General features: G+C 38.3%; 3 protein-coding genes across 4 annotated transcripts in view; 1 reads left to right on the top strand and 2 right to left on the bottom strand.

The window, feature by feature from the left end:
- Positions 1–753, bottom strand: part of LOC107656862 (DCN1-like protein 1) — a 2,622-nt gene extending 1,869 nt beyond the window's left edge. Inside the window, exon 1 of one of the 2 annotated variants that reach the window (XM_016444811.1) lies at positions 683–753. In XM_016444811.1, the coding sequence (XP_016300297.1) occupies positions 683–748 (66 nt within the window). In that variant the 5' untranslated portion in view covers positions 749–753. Of the gene's footprint in view, positions 1–541; positions 658–682 lie in introns of those variants that run through there. The other variant, XM_016444812.1, reaches the window with a different exon arrangement.
- Positions 754–3,486: 2,733 nt separating this feature from the next.
- Positions 3,487–11,267, top strand: LOC107656867 (eukaryotic initiation factor 4A-II-like). The gene is made up of 9 exons (XM_016444819.1): positions 3,487–3,571; positions 4,323–4,380; positions 6,932–7,064; positions 8,465–8,604; positions 9,092–9,260; positions 9,458–9,567; positions 10,246–10,389; positions 10,662–10,799; positions 11,074–11,267. Exons 1-9 carry the CDS (start codon positions 3,543–3,545, stop codon positions 11,230–11,232), a joined length of 1,080 nt encoding a protein of 359 aa, XP_016300305.1. The 5' UTR covers positions 3,487–3,542; the 3' UTR covers positions 11,233–11,267.
- Positions 11,268–15,440: 4,173 nt separating this feature from the next.
- Positions 15,441–19,103, bottom strand: part of LOC107656860 (lactosylceramide 1,3-N-acetyl-beta-D-glucosaminyltransferase B-like) — a 4,238-nt gene continuing 575 nt past the window's right edge. Inside the window, exon 2 of the mRNA XM_016444810.1 lies at positions 15,441–16,996. Within this exon, the coding sequence (XP_016300296.1) occupies positions 15,647–16,786 (1,140 nt within the window). The 5' untranslated portion in view covers positions 16,787–16,996 and the 3' untranslated portion in view covers positions 15,441–15,646. The remainder of the gene's footprint in view (positions 16,997–19,103) is intronic.

Here is a 19,103-nt window from a genome sequence, read left to right as displayed (position 1 = left end):
AATCTTCCCACATAGTAACGTAGACATGTGGGGGTGTGTTAGAACGAGCCGTTTTAGGTAGGTGTGGCTGACTCTTAACTTTTATAAAGAATATCTCTTTGGATTTGAGACTTTAGTCTTTGCAACTTTACAGATCTTCTTTATGCACCAAGAGCTTGTAGCACTCCAAAGAGAAAGGAAAAATTGAAATCGCATCATATGACCCCTTTAAGAATCAGTATCACAATGGCATATTGACAACAAAATATTATTCAATGACCAGTAATAGAAATATTTTTTTTGCTCTATACTAAAAAGTATGAATATAAGTTAAATACCACGAAGATTTCATACATGACTGCTTTTCAGCAGCTTTTTAAACTGTTTGCATAAGGTTTTGTAACCGATAAACAAACAAATAATCCTGTGGCCCATTAGTTCGGCTTCTCATTTGTAAAACGAATTTTACAGCCCTGCTGTCCGACAGCTTTGACCTCGCTCGCCTCAAAGCTACCTGCTCTGTATAAGTTAGCTGTCTACCAGTTAATTCATCAATACTCACTCTCCTGCTAGGTAAGTTTAAAGGAACGTCGTCGTCAAAACAGCCTAATAACTAAACGGGATTCGTCGTAGCGGTTTATGGGTATTTTGTGACTGTAACGCACATTAGTAAAACAATTGTGTTCGTTTTTTTCACATTTACCATGTTTGTGATTTCCAGACTCCCTCTTCCGCTATCCCTCTCTGCCTTGCACCTACTTCCGCTCATGCGCAGTGACACTTGTACCGCAGTCAGCTGTTTGCCATAGCATCGGTTCATTTACGAAATACTATTTTCAGAAACAGCAACCTGTAAAAGGTCAATCTAACGTCCACCAATGTGAAAAGGAAATGTAATATTATATTGAGTTGAATAAACAGAATATTCTATAAACAGGCTACTGAACTAAATGTATAACATCTATAATATCTATAATATATATATATTTTTTTTTTAACTTTGAAATTGAGATTTCCATAATTGGAAAAGTAATTTAAATTAATACAATGTTAAAAGTCAAAGTCAGTAAAAGTCAGTTAATATTTTGTGTCTCTAAAATATTTAAAAATGCTTACATTATCTATAAATACAAATAATTATAAATATTAAATAAATAAGACCCATCAATATTATGATACATGACAATTTGTAAAATCCAGTAACCACAAAAAAAAAAAATAATAATCATTGGTCAAAAGATATGGAAACTCTGTAACATAAATGTTCCATTTATATGTTACTAATTACCGTTATCCAAATAACAAACTACATTCTCCCTAACTTTTCTTTTAATCAGATTTAAAACATAACATCATTATTTCAAACTAATTCAATTCAAAATATTTTCCAAACTAATGGAGCAAGTTATGTTGTACCAGTAAATGTTGTTGGTTTATTTATTTATTTTTCGATTTCCATAATTGGAAAAGTAATTTAATTAATACAATGTTAAAAGTCAAAGTCAGTAAAAGTCAGTTAATATTTTGTATCTCTAAAATATTTAAAAATGCTTACATTATCTATAAATACAAATAATTATAAATATTAAATAAATAAGACCCATCAATATTATGATACATGACAATTTGTAAAATCCAGTAACCACAAAAAAAAAAAATAATAATCATTGGTCAAAAGATATGGAAACTCTGTAACATAAATGTTCCATTTATATGTTACTAATTACCGTTATCCAAATAACAAACTACATTCTCCCTAACTTTTCTTTTAATCAGATTTAAAACATAACATCATTATTTCAAACTAATTCAATTCAAAATATTTTCCAAACTAATGGAGCAAGTTATGTTGTACCAGTAAATGTTGTTGGTTTATTTATTTATTTTTCAATTTTTATCACATCACAAAAATTCACTGATTAATGCACTTTTATTGTCCATGACATCTTTATGGAGTGGTGGGGCTATTGTAATCCAACTAATCCAATAATTTCCAGCAATAGAGACATACACAAGTGAAATATTTTTAGGTTTTAAATGATAAAATGGGTCTAGTGGTTTTATGCATAGGAAAAGAAAAAAAAAGACAGAAAAAAAGCAGTATACGGTGGACTAAAAGGAATAGTTCACACACAAAACGTTTTCATTATTTGCCCTCAAATATTTTTCAGACCTGGACTGCCTCAGTCATCTTTTTTTTTTCATACAGGTTTAGAACAACATGAGGGTAAATGAACTAAAACAGAACTTTAATGTTAAGGTGATCTGTCACTTTAAGTCAGGCCCATTTTAAAGGGATAGTTCACCCAAAAATGAAAATTCTGTCATTAATTACTCACCCTCATGTCGTTCCAAACCCGTAAGACCTCCGTTCATCTTCGAAACACAAATTAAGATATTTTTGATGCATTCTGACAGCTCTCTGACCCTCCCATAGACAGCAAGGGTACTACCACGATCAACGTCCAGAAACGTAGCAAGGAGATCGGTAAAATAATCCATGTGACATCAGGGGTTCAACCGTAATATTACGAAGCTACGAGAATACTTTTTGTACGCAAAGAAAAAAAAACTACTCTATTCAACAATTCGTCTCCTCCGCGTCACGTTTTCTACATTGTTTGTGCTTTGATTTGAACGAAAACAACGTATCCACGTGGCGCAGCTGACACAGAACAACATACGCTGTTTGCGGTCAGTGGATACTCTCCAGGGTGACGCGGAGGAGACGAATTGTTGAATAAAGTCGTTCACATGGATTATTTTACCAATCTCCTTGCTATGTTTCTGGACATTGATCGTGGTAATTACATTGTTGTCTATGGGGGGGGGGCCAGAGAGCTCTCAGATTCCTTCAAAAATATCTTAATTTGTGTTCCGAAGATGAACGGAGGTCTTACGGGTTTGGAACGACATGAGGGTGAGTAATTAATGACAGAATTGTCATTTTTGGGAGAACTATCCCTTTAAGGCCAGAAGTGTGGAGAGCACTGATCAAGTCATATATATATAGATCAGTGGTGGAGACCCCGTAGCGACTCAACTACTCCCTATCAGTGGTGCAATATCCTTGCATTTCCGCAGCGACCAGCATGGATCAGCTCCAGGCATGACGAAGCAGATATCTTCCTCTTTTGGAAGGCCAAACAAAGTAGTTTCTCTTTCACAACGAAACACAGCGTCACACACGGCGGCCTAGAGTGAGCGGCGGCCGGCATATTCGACAAAGGAGCGGCCGGCCGGCTTGCGGCAATCACATGTGACGACCCCGGGCTGGACTCGCGACTCAACTACTCCCTATCAGTGGTGCAATATCCTTGCGCTTCTCAATATAGTCCCATGTAAACTTCGACATAACAAAGATAAACACTCATAAAATTAACATGTATTTAACTCGCATTACACCTCTAGTCGCGATTATATAAAATGTCAATCGCATGTAGCTGTCTAAGTGTTTATACAGTTTTACTCTACATGTACAAAAAGAAGTTCCGGTTACATAAAAACGCCAGAGATTCACATGTTCTTCCTTTCCGAGTGAATGCCGAAGTCGCGAACGGACCATGTCTAGCGGTTCTGCTGATTACAACAGGTAAAATCTTTATGACACGTAACCCGCATTCATTTTATGTTAGATGCTTTCCGTAAATGTGTATCTTGTTGAATTAGAAAGGCGTCGGGCTAATTATATCACCGGTGCTGTGGATTTTGACATGGCGCGTGTGATAGGCCGCGCAGCTAACTAACGCCTGTTAGCTGCGTATGCTACGTGTACTCTCACGTATTTCTCGTTCACGTCCATCTATGGCTAAATTGGTTATTTTTATACTTTTTTTTTTTTTTTCCCCAAATAAGTGGCGTTGTTAAGGATCGAAACGACGAACGTTAACTAGTCTTCACGCCCACCCTGAAATCTAACGCGTGGCCTCCATGCTTGAGGCCTTGCATTCACGTCGCCTTCACTACCTTAAAATCTTGTTCCTATATTTTGTAAAGTTGTAGGTTTTTTTTATTTTTTTTATAGCCGTTTCATTATCAGGAGATAAATAATTGGTAATATACAACAATTACGGGTAACGTTAGTAGAAACCGCTTTTCACACATTAAAGATGACAAGGTGTTTCTACTGTAAATAAGTTGGACTAAATTTGGTCGTAGGCTTGAAGTGAGACCATGACTGAGTCATTTACACTGAACACGAGCAATTATTGACTAAAGTGTTTATTTACCGCTTTGATTGTTAACGGTCGTCCACGTGGCTTGCACGCGCGTTTCGTGAAGGGTCGAGTTTGTAATACTGTCATTTTAGTAACTTCATGTACTTATGCTGTATTTTCTTTTAGCTCACCAGATCGAGACCATGGGGGGCCTGAAGGAATGGAGCCTGATGGTGTCATCGAGGTGTGTATGGTAGTGAAGTCTGGCTGGGTGGTTTAGTGGTTCTAATAAACATCTGGACTGGTAAAGATTTTTAGGTCAATCCATGAACTGCCCTGAAGGTGTGGTCACACATCGTGGGCAAAAAGTTTAATTGTCAATGGTGTAAAAATATATGAAGTGCAGCAGACACAGACTAGGGTGACCATATGTGCCATTTTCCCTGGACGTGTCCTGGCCAGGATTTCTATATTGCCTAAAATATCTAGGTTTTGGCTTTGTTTGCGTGTGCAGACCGATCGGTGTATGACATCAAAATACCATACAGATGGTTCCTTATGCTTTCAAAATGCTCTCGAGGTACTTTGATGTCAAACACTGATCGATCTGAGCCGCGCTGCTTTTAAGTCGAACACACATCCTATGTACGCGTAATTGCATCGCTTTGACCGTAGATCCCACCTTCTCACACACACCATGATTGGTCCATTATGTACAATGCCTGCATGTTATTGGTCAAACTACTTTTCGATCATTACCTTCAGCAAGCATGAAAACAGGAAAAAACAAAGCCAAAACAAATCCTGGCAAGGACGTGTCCTGGGAAAATGGCATGTATGGTCACCCTAACACAGACGTCACTTTTAAACCAAGCACCTTTCTGTCGGTGAACAACGCAAACCAGCTTTAACACAAGCAAAATCTGTGTGATCCTAAAACCCGCAAGATTTTGAGGAGCAGCGTTAAATGTGAGCACAAATTTAAATGCTTCCCTCTGAATTATAGTAGTTACAAGTTTCCTTGTTGGAAAATGGACATGAATGGTCTGGAGTCATATTTATGACTGGGAAACTTGGATAATTTTGATAACAGAGTTGGGTGGGCCATTAACCTAAAATATGGCGGAGGAGAAAACTGTTGCTACGGTGACATTAGTTTTATTAGTTTTTCCCACCACATCTACATTGAGCTCTCTCTAGGGCTGCACGATTAGTCGAGTGCAATTGTCATGTGCATCTTGTCAGTAAAGCATTGAGCTGTATTTACTATGAAGAGCCATAGTTCACCGACAAGCTACGCAAAATTGCGTTCATAATCGCAGACGATTTAATCGCGCGGTTATGAAATTGAAGAAATCATTCTGCGATTATAAAAGCTGTTTGCGTAGCTTGTCGGTGAACTACGGCTCTGTAGTAAATGCTGTTCCATCTGAAAGCACGTGAAAATACGACATTTAATAACATGTTTTTATTCCAATCTCACTTCATAATGTTAGATGAGTGTTTGAAATTCTGTGAGATGATGTGGTTTCTTGCACAGAATAAGGCACGCAACATCTCATAGGATTCTAAGCAGTGATAAAGGCTAATGTCAATTAGCGGTGCATTATGTACTTTATTATAATAAAAATTGTAAGACTAACTCAGATGAACCATATATTGTCGTAGTCGTGTGTTTATTAGTCACGTTGAATCGATGAAAGCAGTTAAACCTGTTTATTCCGCAACTGCTATAGGGATTTCCTGGGTTTCTTCTGCAAGGCCTATTTGGAGTTTCAGCGCGAGAGCGCCCTCTGGCCTTCGGATGGAGATTTACTGCTGATCACAGAACCGTGCTTCACTGAAAGATACGCATGACAATCGCAGCTTCTGCCTAATCGCGATTTATCGCCTTTTGCGATTTAATTTTGATAAATGATGCAGCCCTAGCTCTGTCTCCTTCATGGTCATTCATAAATGTATAAATAACTTTTGGGTGCATGTATTATGAATATTACACAGTGAAAATGGCGCAATTTATTTTACTGAAGTTTCAGATATGTCCGCAAAGTATTCAGATAAGGGTGAATGAATACAACAGAACTGGTAATGATAATATGGTTGTCAATGAATGTTTATTCATTTTCAGAATTTATTTGGTATTGATTGATATCTGTAAAGAATTTTAGCTTTAAGATTTTCCCCAGGAAATGGGTGAAAATGATCCAGGCAGTTGCATGAAACTCAGCATTTATGTTAGTACTGTGTCTTAAGAACAAGTCTGACCCACTTGCTGTTCGCCAAGGGGGAATGAGGCTTTCTTTTCAGATTCAAATTAGACCAATTTACATGATTGTAACTGCCTTGAAATTATGACCAGTCTTAAAGGAAAAAAAGTTAAATTACTAGCTATTAAATCTAGTTTAAGCATTTTATGCAATGGCCACACTGGTGTCCAATGTTTCCTATTATTTCCAACTACAAACACTTGAATGCAACATACTCCTAATTTTGACTTCAAAATTGGTAAGTAGGAAATTTCTGATAGCATGTGAAGGCAGCAAAAGCCCTGTTTGTTCCCATTTAAAACTTGTGACCAATTCTTTCATTGACATGACCCATTACAGAAAGAAGGGGCTTTCTTGAAAATCCTCAATTGAAATTTCAATATTGCATGCTTTTCATGTGTGCTCATTGTCTGACGTGATTTTAAAGGCTGCATGTTACCCCTTCCCATCAGCTTACAGTAAGGATATTGTCTGTACTTGGTGAGTTGAGTGTATTAAATGCGATCTCTCATACTCCTCATTTTACAGAGCAACTGGAACGAGATTACGGACAATTTTGATGACATGAACCTGAAGGAAACTCTCCTTCGTGGAATTTATGCCTATGGTTTTGAGAAACCCTCAGCAATCCAGCAGAGAGCTATAATTCCTTGCATAAAAGGTACAAACAAGTTACGTTCAGCATATGCTTGACATGCTTTTTTTTTTAATAAACAAGATTACCTGTACCCTAGTGTTGTCAAAAGACCCGGTACTTCGGTACCAAGTCGGTACAAACAAAAATGTAAACGTTACGGTACCAGGTTTTTTTTTTTTAAGTACCGGTGGTACAGAGTACACGGTCAACCCGGTTCTTGATGCGCTATTCGAAATGTGCTTTTACGAAGAGAGCGCATCTGCGCACATAAAAGCAAAGAGACATGTTGACCTCAAAATGAGGTAACGCATCAAAGAGTTCAAGCAGGTAAGTTTCATTTCAATTTTTTATATTTAGATAAAAAACACTTCTCAGTATTTCCCATACGGCTGCCACAATATCAAAACTGACCACCACAAATAGATTTTCCAAAAGGCTTTAATTGAATAAACATGAGCACTGCATGTGTCAAAGTCGAAACCCGGTGCGGGTGTTTTTATATCACTGTATTTCTGAAGGAAATCGACTGTCATCTGAAAATTATGGATGTCAGTTTCATTCCATCTTGCATGTAATGCCTGATAAAGCAGTGTTTGTGAGCACAGGCTTATTTGATTACAGCCTTTACTGGGGAAAACCTCTATCTCTCCCGCTCTACAAGCGCCTCCTGCTGGCAGAGAATGAATTTGCATAGATATGCCGCCACAAATAGAGTGCAAGTCTGTGGGAAACACCGCTTCCGTTATGAATATTATTCAATATTTTAATTTTAATGTCTGATTGAAATGAACATTGTTGTTAGAGTAGTTAATCGTTAGCATAAGCGCGGCTATCGCTAATATAATGAGCATTAGAATGAAGTTTCTTTATTTAATGCTCCCCTAACTTTTATTAGGGTAAAAAAAAAACTAAAGGGCTTGATTATAAAAAAGGACATGATTAGATTTACTCTTTTTACACACCAGAGGCTTTTAAATTAATTGCAAATCTAAAATATGCGTGTTAGAGAATGTACAAATGGTTAACATTGTGTCACATCAGTCCGTCAGAAAAACAGGTCTGGGCTTTTTTTTTCTTTTTTTTTAAGGTAACTTAGTTGTTATTCTTAGCTGAATAACTCTAGAAGGTTTTAAAAGCCCTTTAAAATTAAACATGTACACCGTTTGGAATAAAAGTAGTCACATTTTTAATTAGCATGTTTTTGTGTTTTGCTTTGATAACGAAATTGGTACCGAGAATTGTGGATTTCACTGGTATTCGTACCGAATACTGAACTTTTAGTACCGTGACAACACTACTGTACACAATTTGCTTTCTGTATATTAGTTTGTGGTCTAGTTAAATTCAAGTGTGAGTCTCTGCTTATGTTAAACTGATAGTATGTGTTGCGCATTAGTGTGAATTGATCCTTTATTTCTCCATAGGATATGACGTTATCGCTCAGGCCCAGTCAGGCACTGGTAAAACGGCCACGTTTGCCATTTCCATCCTGCAGCAGTTGGAGATTGAGCAGAAAGAGACTCAGGCTCTGGTCCTGGCACCAACCCGAGAGCTCGCTCAGCAGGTATGCTGTACCTGAGGTCACCATAAACTTAGTGTCTCAGACCAAGGCGGCATATTCTGGCAGTAGCCCGATTCAAGGTACTCTTTCGCTGTTCTTCCTGCTCCATCAGTCATTAAATGTGGATATTTTTTTAATTTGTGTAATTTTATGGGCTAGTCGGCAGGAAGTAATTAGGTAGTGCTTCAGCCAGAATAATTTTCTGGAGTACAGGAGTATTTACTGTAAGTGGTTGGAAATGAGATTTTAGTTAATGGTTTGGTTGTTGGACTGCCAGGAGGGGTTCCATGGGATGATTGTAGCAAAAAGAAGCTGTGGACAAAAGTGAGATGGTATACTGTCTTTTGGGACTGACTTGAGATGACCTTTTCAACTGATCATACTTGTATATTTGGCTTTATTAGTGCACTGTGACTATCAAACTTCAGTATTTGAGGATATGAAGCATTCCTTTTATTATAAGCCCCATCTGTTTTTCTCTGTTCTCTAGATTCAGAAGGTTATCCTGGCCTTGGGTGACTACATGGGCGCTTCTTGCCATGCTTGCATTGGAGGCACCAACGTGCGGAATGAAATGCAAAAACTCCAGGCAGAGGCTCCACACATCGTCGTTGGCACGCCAGGCCGTGTGTTTGACATGCTGAACAGGAGATACCTGTGTAAGTAGTGAATGCAAATAAATTAGGCTAAAACATGCAGGCCCAGTTGGGATGAAGTATGACGTGATGGTATCATCTTTCGGGACTGACCTATTATGAAGATATTTACAACTTAACTGATCATACATTTGACCGTCATGCTTTAACAGTTTAGTAAGGATTTGAATTACAAAGTTTTTTTTTTTTTTTTTAAAAAGCTCCCAAATGGATCAAGATGTTTGTCCTTGATGAGGCCGATGAAATGCTGAGCCGTGGGTTCAAGGATCAAATCTATGAGATTTTCCAGAAATTAAGCACAAACATCCAAGTAAGTCAATGTCTTGATCTCAGACTCTAAATGGAGGTGTCTTCCACTCAAAAGAACGGTGCTAAAATTGTGGATTCCAGGTTCTCCTGGTTTACTCAATGATGCTAGCAGAGTATCATGTGGATGAAAAGCAGTAGCCCTGCACCGGAAATGAAACTGAGTCGGACCTCTTTCTTAATGTCCAGTGGCTTATGTTTCAAGGTCCAGAGCAACAATACATCAGTTTTCAACTGGAAGAAATCTTTGTTACCATATTGAAAATCTGTAACTTAAACGTTCGAAAACATTTAAAATCATGTCTTGTCAAACTGGAGACGTTCTGTGCTATTTTCAGGTCACTCGTCAGATTTGTGTTTTTTTTTTTTTTTTTTTTTTTTTTTTTTTATAAAGTCAAATGTTCTTGCATCCATTGCACAAGATTCTCATAAAATTTTCAAATCTTGCTGAAGAACCCAAGCATCACATGTTACCCAAACTCTGAGTTCATGCCGCTCAGGTGCTGCTGTCATTAAAGCAAAAGGGTGCAAATCAAGTACTTCAGTTTATTTTCCTCACAGTTATGCTGACAAAATTTCCCCATTACCTGTTATATTTAATGCAAAATCCTTCATTAGCATTTTCTGAATTGACCCATCTCTGTTTGTTTTTGTCGATGCTCTAACAGTGTCATGTTACCAGGTTGTGCTGCTTTCGGCCACCATGCCCGCTGATGTGCTGGAGGTGACCACCAAGTTCATGCGTGAACCTATTCGCATCCTGGTGAAAAAGGAGGAGCTGACTCTGGAGGGTATTAAGCAGTTTTACATCAATGTAGAACGAGAGGTGAGACACTGGTTGTCTCTTTTTAATGTCTCATGTCCCTTCTTTTAAAAGCACCGTGCTAAAATCGCCAGCTCAAGGCCTTCGGGCCTTGCTCTGGTGTTTATGCTAGTACTGGTTAATCTTAAAGAAGGAAGAGCAAAAGCAATGAGTCTAGGGCAGACCTCTTTCTTAATGTCTGGTGTCCAAGATCTAGAGATTTTGTGCCTTACATTTCATGAACTCAGGATATTGATGTAGGATGACTCCGCTAATGCTAATTCACTTATCTGTAGGAGTGGAAGTTGGACACGCTGTGTGACCTCTACGAGACCCTTACAATCACCCAGGCTGTTATCTTCTTGAACACGAGAAGAAAGGTTGACTGGCTGACCGAGAAGATGCATGCCAGAGATTTCACTGTGTCTGCTCTGGTAAGCTGATGTACATATGATATGTGCTAAATTGATAAAGTTAACAGGTTACTATAGTTAATGGTAGGCCAGTGATTGATCTAAGAGACATATTGCACATTATGGTGTTTAATGCTGGATAAAGTATGAAATGATGGTCTACCATCTTTCGGGACTGACTTCTCATGGAGAGATTTGTTTCTAAACATAACTGATCGTACTTGTCCAGAGTTTCTAAGCCAGCATGACGTTTGTGAGGTCTTGCATAGGTTAAAGCAGTCTCTCTGTTTTTCAGCATGGAGATATGGATCAGAAGGAGCGAGACGTAATCATGAGAGAGTTCAGGTCTGGCTCTAGCAGAGTGCTCATAACCACAGATTTGCTGGTGAGTAGGGCTGTTATTTACAGAATTTCTGAAAGGGTGCTTTTTTTTAACCATCAATTTGTAAATTAAAGGGGTCATATGACGTTGCTAAAAAGAACGTTGTGTATTTGGTGTAATGCAATGTGTTTATGCGATTTAAGGTTAAAAAAAAATTATTTTCCACAATGTACATTATTGTTGCTCCTCTGTGCCCCGCCGTTCTGAAACGTGTCGATTTTTACAAAGCTCATTGTTCTGAAAAGAGAGGTGTATGCTGATTGGCCAGCTATCCAGTGCGTTGTGATTGGCCGAATACCTCAAGCGTGTGACGGAAATGTTACGCCCCTTACCATATTGTGATGCCCTGTGTCCCGGCGCGACAAGACAAAAACAATAAAACCCATTACAAACGAGGAATTTGTTGCATCCAGTGGGGACATAATTACAGATTATAATGACTTGCACTGTCTTTTTACGCATTGCGTAAACATAAAACCATGTCTGGAGAAACGACAAACAACAAGTGCTACATTACACTGCTCAAAACTCTCGTTTGAATCGTCAGTGGCAAATTCTTTAAATATAAAAAAACGTACTTACAGGCTGTGAGTCAGAAGCGCCAGACTGTCCTTGCAAAGTTGGACCTGCCCAACTTTATAGAAACAGCCTTTGTGCCACAGATGCATTGTAGGCTACTGGTTCAGGAAACAGCCTCATCCTCCATAAAATGTGCAGCACACATCTGAATATTTGGGTTGAAGTGTTCTGGAACAGTGTTGTAAATACAACTTAACCACTGATTTCTAGTTGTGTCCTCTTTTGGAAGGCCAAACAAAGTAGTTTAGCTTTCAAAACGAAACACAGCGTCACAAACGGCGGCCTAGAGTGAGGAACAGCCGACGGGCTTGAGAATGGCGTGGCTGGCGGATTCGACGAAGGAGCGTCCCGGCAGGCTTGCGGCAACCACATGTGACGACCCCGGGCTGGACTCCGCTTCGTCCACGGTGAAAGCCGATCTGGCGATCCACAGCGCGAAGTTGATGTATTTCCTCAGCGACCAGCACGGATCAGCTATACGCATTACGAAGGCATAACCTCTTTTGGAAGGCCAAACAAAGTAGTTTCGCTTTCACAACGAGAAACACAGCGCCTTCACGACATGGCGGCGGCAACAACAAAACTACAGCGAGAATAAAAATTACGCTGCCTTTGCGTGAACATTTGGGCGGCGTTATGCAAATCTTCCAGCATCGTGATGGAGACATGTGAGGGCGTGTTAGAACGAGCCATTTTAGATAGGCGTGGTTGACTTTTATAAAGAATATCTCTTTGGATTTGAGACTTTAGTCTAGGGCTGTAGCTATCGATTATTTTAGTAATCGAGTATTCAATGGATTATTCCATCGAGTAATCGGATAAGAAGTAATTTCATTATTAAAAAGCAATACTAAATATACAAGAGATAATAAGGTAGATCTCTTAAAATAAACTAATTTGTTTTCTTTTTAGAAAAATTAACATTTATTGCTGAAATTGCATTGTAAGTGTAAGCAATTTTTCCAAGACAAGTAAATTGTAATAAAATTAGGAACAAAGTTACAAGCGTTGGGACAAATTAACTAAACAGTGATTTGTTGTAAGAAGATTCAGTACTATGAAAACATTCATGAACTGTGAAGAAAGAAATCACAAACTTTTATGGTAAATTGACAAATGTTGAATGAGACTGACTTAAATTATTTCCTGTACTTTGTAAAGATTATCAGTCAGTCCAGAGTATTTATTTAAAAATGGCTTTCAAACTTCTTGTGTAGGGTTTTTTTTTTTTTTTTCTAACTTGGATTTTACCATGAAAATAGCTGTAGAACCTTGGCATGGCATTTAAAAAATTTACCTTTCTCCGGAAAGTAATTTGTGCCTTCAAAGTTTCAGGTTTGTAATTTCAAACGTCTTCTGTTGAGTAAATTTGAAATGCAAATCTGCCCATTTTCCTGTGTGGCAACTGAAGACACATGATCACACATAGTCCTAAGCCTTGAGATGTCTAGTAAAGCCAAACTAGTCCACTAAAAGAACAAAAACTGTCGCTCGCCTCATTCAAATCAAACACCAAGATTTAGACATTGTTCTTTCATGTTTGCTTGAGGATTTGCAATCGAATACCACTGATATGATTCCTGACCTCTGTTTTCATTGTTAACCATTAATTGTGCTTATTGTATTCAAAAAATTATTCTGATACAAGAAATTGTAGCAGGAATTATTTTATACCAGGCCAAACAAAGTAGTTTCGCTTTCACAACGAAACACACGGCGGCCTTGAGTGAGGAACGGCCGACGGGCTTGAGAACGGCGCGACCGGTGGATTCGATGAAGGAGCGTCCGGCGGGCTTGCGGCAACCACATGTGATGAAACGTCGCATCTCCACGACATGGTGGCGGCGGCAACAATACTACAGCGAGATTAAAAGTTACGCCGCCTTTCTTTGCGTGAACATTTGGGCAGCGTTATGCAAATCTTCCCACATCGTGACGTAGACGTGGGGGCGTGTTAGAACGAGCCGTTTTAGGAGGGCATGGTTGACTCTTAACTTTTATAAAGAATATCTCTTTGGATTTTAGACTTTAGTCTTTGCAACTTTACAGATCTTCTTTATGCACCAAGAGCTTGTAACACTTCAAAGAAAAAGGAAAAATTTAAATCACATCATATGTCCCCTTTAAAAGAAATTACATTAAAAGAAATTATTACAATATGGTAATATATTCCTACTGTGGTTATACATCTAAAAATAAAAGGTTACCCAACTAGTAGTAATCCAAATTCATTGTCTTCTATTTTATTCATGTTTCGCAAATCTGCCCATTTTCCTGTGTGGCAACTGAAGACACATGATCACACATAGTCCTAAGCCTTGAGATGTCTAGTAAAGCCAAACTAGTCCACTAAAAGAACAAAAACTGGCTCGCCTCATTCAAATCAAACAAGATTTAGACATTGTTCATTCATGTTTGCAATCGAATACCACTGATATGATTCCTTGTATATGCCACGATCCCTGACCTCTGTTTTCATTGTTAACCATTGATTGTGCTTATTGTATTCAAAAAATAATTCTGATACAAGAAATTGTAGCAGGAATTATTTTATACCAGTCCAATAAGGTGTATATGCCAAAAACAGGCGGAGCATAGTCAAATTAAGTTTAATTAAAAATACAAGCTGCCTTTTATAAATATTCTGGAGAGGTAAAATTTTAATCTGCTTCAAAGGTAGCACACTTGAAGACCAAAGTGCAGAAAAATATTCCGCTCTCTGGTAAAGTATGCAAAACCACACCTTGTACAGGTAACAGTTTAATCATTAACAGAGTAACGATGCATGGGATGATAGGCTTCAACAGAGACTGGTGTCGATCTAGAGAGTGTAATATGTGGCATGACAGAAGAATGTTTTAGGATCTTTTTTTTTTATGCATTTTATTTAGATAGGACAGTCGACAGGAAGCGAAGTGGGTGAGAGAGAAGGGGGTGGGATCGGGAAAGGTCCGCGAGCCGGGACTCGAACTCGGGATGCCCGAAGCGCAACGGCGCTACATGACATTACTGATCTTTATGTCAAAATCAATCCAAATATGGTATGTGGCTTTGTAAAGGGGTAATATTTCTAAGCACTATTAAACAAAGAAAAGTGTAACCTAGACTTATTATATATATATATATATATATATATACAGTATATTTCCTGTTTTCAATCAGACCTGCAATGGACTGGCCATCAATTCATGCCAACTCTACATAGGGCAAGTGGTTCAGAGAATGGATGTATTTAATGTAACTGGGTGCCATCTCTTTTTAGTCAACCTTTGATTGTCAATCTAAACTCTGCTCTGTTGTAAACTCTTTAAATTTCTCTACATTTAGGTGAAATATCCGTTCTAAACTGATCATTTTGAATTTGAGTGTTTTCAGCTGATAGTTGTAAGACAAAATTTGATATCTGCTGTTAAAACAGACAGAATGGAAGAGAAATATAAATACAGTATATACATACAATATACATGCAAGTAAAACCAGATATAAACAGAAGAAAGCCAAATTAATTTGATGGCAAATCAGCTTAATGCAGGAACCTATGAAGTGCATGCTGATCATTTGCTTCCCAAGATAACAGATTTATTGATTTTTCATTATCCAGTAGTGCTACCGATGACTTTGAGTTGACCTAAACTTTTTCATTGAATATGACTTACATGTTGCATAGTGAAGACTGTGCTTTCATTTAGTTTCTTCTCAATTTTCAATTTTATTTAATGGTAATTGCAGTAAATTACTTTTTTATTTCTCGGAACACACCACTGAATTCCTTACCGAGCCAATCTAACGTACTAGTCCTTTGCAATACAGTACAAAGTTAATAATAGTAATCTGACTTCTATATACATACACACACACATATATGTATATATATATGAGTTATTTTCCATTTTAATAACTGTCGTATTCAAAAAAAAGCTGCTTTACACGGGTAAGTGTTTGAAAGAAATGGTACACATAGAAGCCTCACTTTCGCGACAGTGCAGTAGAGCCTCCAAATCAGTCCTGAGGGTATCTGACCAGCTTCAGCTTCTGTTACACGCTTCCACATTTCCCGGATATCGCTGACGTGTCCATGTGAAGACATCATCTGGTTGTAGATACAAGGGTGATAAGGAGCTTTTCCCTCTCCCGAAAAGAATGCATGGTCCTTGGGAGCAATATCTATCACTTTGGCGCAGATCCCGAGGAAGACGTCATCAATGTGAAAGGAAGCGTTTATGGTGAGTGCAGCTTGATAGATTTTGGTAGCCACATCTCTGGAGAGGACATATCCAGAGCCAGGGGTGTAGTCTGGGTAAGACAACCATGGGTACAAGTCTTGGGACACGTAGTACTTGCTTTCTTTGTCTCGGACGGGTGGTGAACCACGGTGCACCCTTCCTATCCAAAGGTTTTTGCCGTTACTCCGGCCAATCCCTTGCAAGAAGTGAATTAAGTTGGGAATGTGGACAAAGACGTCATCGTCTGCAGACATGAGGAACTGGGCACGGTGGCAGTAGGTTTCTTTCCAGCCAAGCTGCAAAAGTAGCTTCCGAGTAAGATTGTGGAAGGTGTCTATGAAGTCCTGCTGGATGAGGTCATGATATCTTTGGTCCTCAAACAACAGTTGCATCTCAAGTCGTCGTCTTTGCTCTGGTTCAGGATGGAGGCCAAGAGCAAACAACACCCTTACAGTAACACCCAGCGTCCTTTCAATGTACGCCTCGTTTCCCCAAGTAGAGCGAATGGCCCGTCTTCTTTCAAAGTTCTCAGAGGAGCTTTTCACAAAGAGCAGGAGAAGAACGTCTTTTTCACCACACTTCCTCTCGTGGTTTATTAGGTATCTGCGATTGCTGTACTTGATAGCATCTTCGGGATTGACTCTAAAGCTTGCGTTAATGAACGTGAAGCTATTGAGAAGGTAGCGGTACGAGAAAGACATTACATGGGTTACAATGTTATTGTCAATCTTTTCCCAGTACGCCATGAGCACTAAGGTACTAAAGCATATTATTATTAGCTGTAGTTGTTTTTTTTTAAATCTAGGCATTTTGAGAAATATCATGGCTCCTCTGAACTTTGGCTCCAGTTGCAATTCATGAGATCCCTGGCTGTTTCATCAAGAGTCATAGCAGTCTTCAAACCGTGTCCAAGTCTGGGTTCCAATATGAGACAAGGAAATAGTGTGGTACTGTGATTGCTCAGCTGGCATTGATGTTGAAGCCTTTGCCAAGACAAAAGACCAGTGAGGTGCTTCCGGTGTGATGGTCAAAGTCTGTAAGAGAAACATATGGGACAACTTCAATGGACTTGTTCTGGACAAGAATAACCAACCATGTTGTGAGAAAGTGATAACGAGATCAAGTGATCAAAAATTCAGTTGCCTGAATAATTTTTTTATTTACATTTAACCTGGAAAGTCACTTAAAAGGCATAATTCACCCAAAAATAAAAATTCTGTCATCATTTACTCACCCTTATGTCGACATAATTGTCATTTTTTGGTGAACGGAATTATCTTCTCCTTACGTTCTCCCATTGTAACACTCACAGATATGCCTTCTACTAAGAATATTCCCATTTTTTACAGATTTAATAAATTATACAAAATTAATTTGCATGGGGAAAAAAAGAAAAAGAGAAAGTACTTTTTTTACTCCTTTACATGCAAATCCAACACAAAGTGCAGTGTCCTTCTACTTTCAGTGGTGTTGGATGTGTTTTATTCAAAGTAAATGGTAACGCAAGCCTGGTTGGTTATTTCTAATGTATCTCATTTCAAAACATCCTGTTTTGCATGAATCTAGTCTGTCCAACTGTGAAACAAGGTTTAGTTTAAGCTATAGTAAATCTTTCCATGATATAAAAAAAGGCACTACCACACTGAAAGATCATTCTCACGATTCACAATTCAAAACTAATTTGCCATTCTATATATACTGGAAAATTCGTTTTGAGTTGTGAATTTTTCAATGTGGTAGAGCTTATTCAATCTATATATAATCTGTTTGACACAGAATCTTCTATTGTGTCAATCTTTGCAAACTCTCAGCACTGTCTTGAGTAAACTTTACATTGAATTTGTAAATTTAGGCTTGCAAGATGTATGTAACAAGTAACTACAACAAAATAAAATATATGAATAATATAAGAATAAAATAATGATTTCTCTATGCTATCCTAAAAGAAAATGCAGCATACCCTTGCATCTAAAGTACTGTGATGCAAATGTTATGCAATGTAAATGCAAATGTGAAGAGAAAACAGGCCTGAGGGTCTTAACAGAGAAAACAGAGGACAACAGAGAAACGTCAGAGCTTGAGCTTCCACCAATCACTTGGCAAAACTAAGAAATTAATAGTGTAAATGCCATTTTTAATCACAATAAATGTAGTAGTTTAGTACTTTTTGGTAGTTTCGCATGACAATTTACACTTGCAGACTGCCAGACACGTTTTTGTCTGTCAAATGTCTGAAACTCCTAAATAAAGATGGAAAAAAAGAAAAGTGGCACTTGAATAATGCTTCAGATTCCATGGAATGGTTATTCCCACACTTCTAAGTAACTTAAAGAGTTCAATAAACGACATGAGAATGAGTAAATGATGACAGAATGATCATTTTTGGTTAACAATTCACAAGAAATTTCAGAATGCTACTTGCTGAACATGTGAATCATTTCAACATCACATAACAACATACTCAAGGGTTCGCCAGTATTTATCTGACTCACTAGAAAAAATGAGAATGGCATGATACTCTGTCCTCTCATTTAAAACAAAAAGTTGGTCAATCTTAAGGTTTTAAAGGGTTAGTTCACCCCAAAATGAAAATTCTGTCATTAATTACTCACCCTCATGTCGTTCCAAAACCGTAAGACCTCCGTTCATCTTCGGAACACGAATTAAGATATTTTTGATGGAATCTGAGAGCTCTCAGACCCTGCATAGACAGCAACGCAACTGAAATGTTCCCAGACAGGAACATAGTAAGGACATCGGTAAAACAGTCCATGTGACATCAGCAGCTCAACTTCAATTTTGCAAAGCTACGAGAATACTTTTTGAGCGCAACGAAATCCAAAATGACGACTTTATTCAACAATTCTACTCCCCCGAGTTACTGTCTTCTGCATACGTGCGCTTTACCCTAAGTGTAAACAACGCTGATAACGCCGATTACGTTCATGCGCGCTCTTTCTGCCCTGAACGTAAACAACGGCGATTACATTCTTGGGTACTCTCCAAAATGGCAGAAGACGTAACTCGGGGGAGAAGAATAGTTAAATAAATTATGTTATTTTTGTTTTCTTTGCGCACAAAAAATATTCTCGACGGTTGAACGCCTGATGTCACATGGACTGTTTTACCGATGTCCTTGCT

This window comes from Sinocyclocheilus anshuiensis, unplaced genomic scaffold, assembly GCF_001515605.1.
Source record: "Sinocyclocheilus anshuiensis isolate Anshui unplaced genomic scaffold, SAMN03320099.WGS_v1.1 scaffold3220, whole genome shotgun sequence".
Lineage (NCBI taxonomy): Eukaryota > Metazoa > Chordata > Actinopteri > Cypriniformes > Cyprinidae > Sinocyclocheilus > Sinocyclocheilus anshuiensis.
Note: the sequence above shows the minus strand (reverse complement) of the source record. Positions and strands in the feature narration are given on the sequence as shown.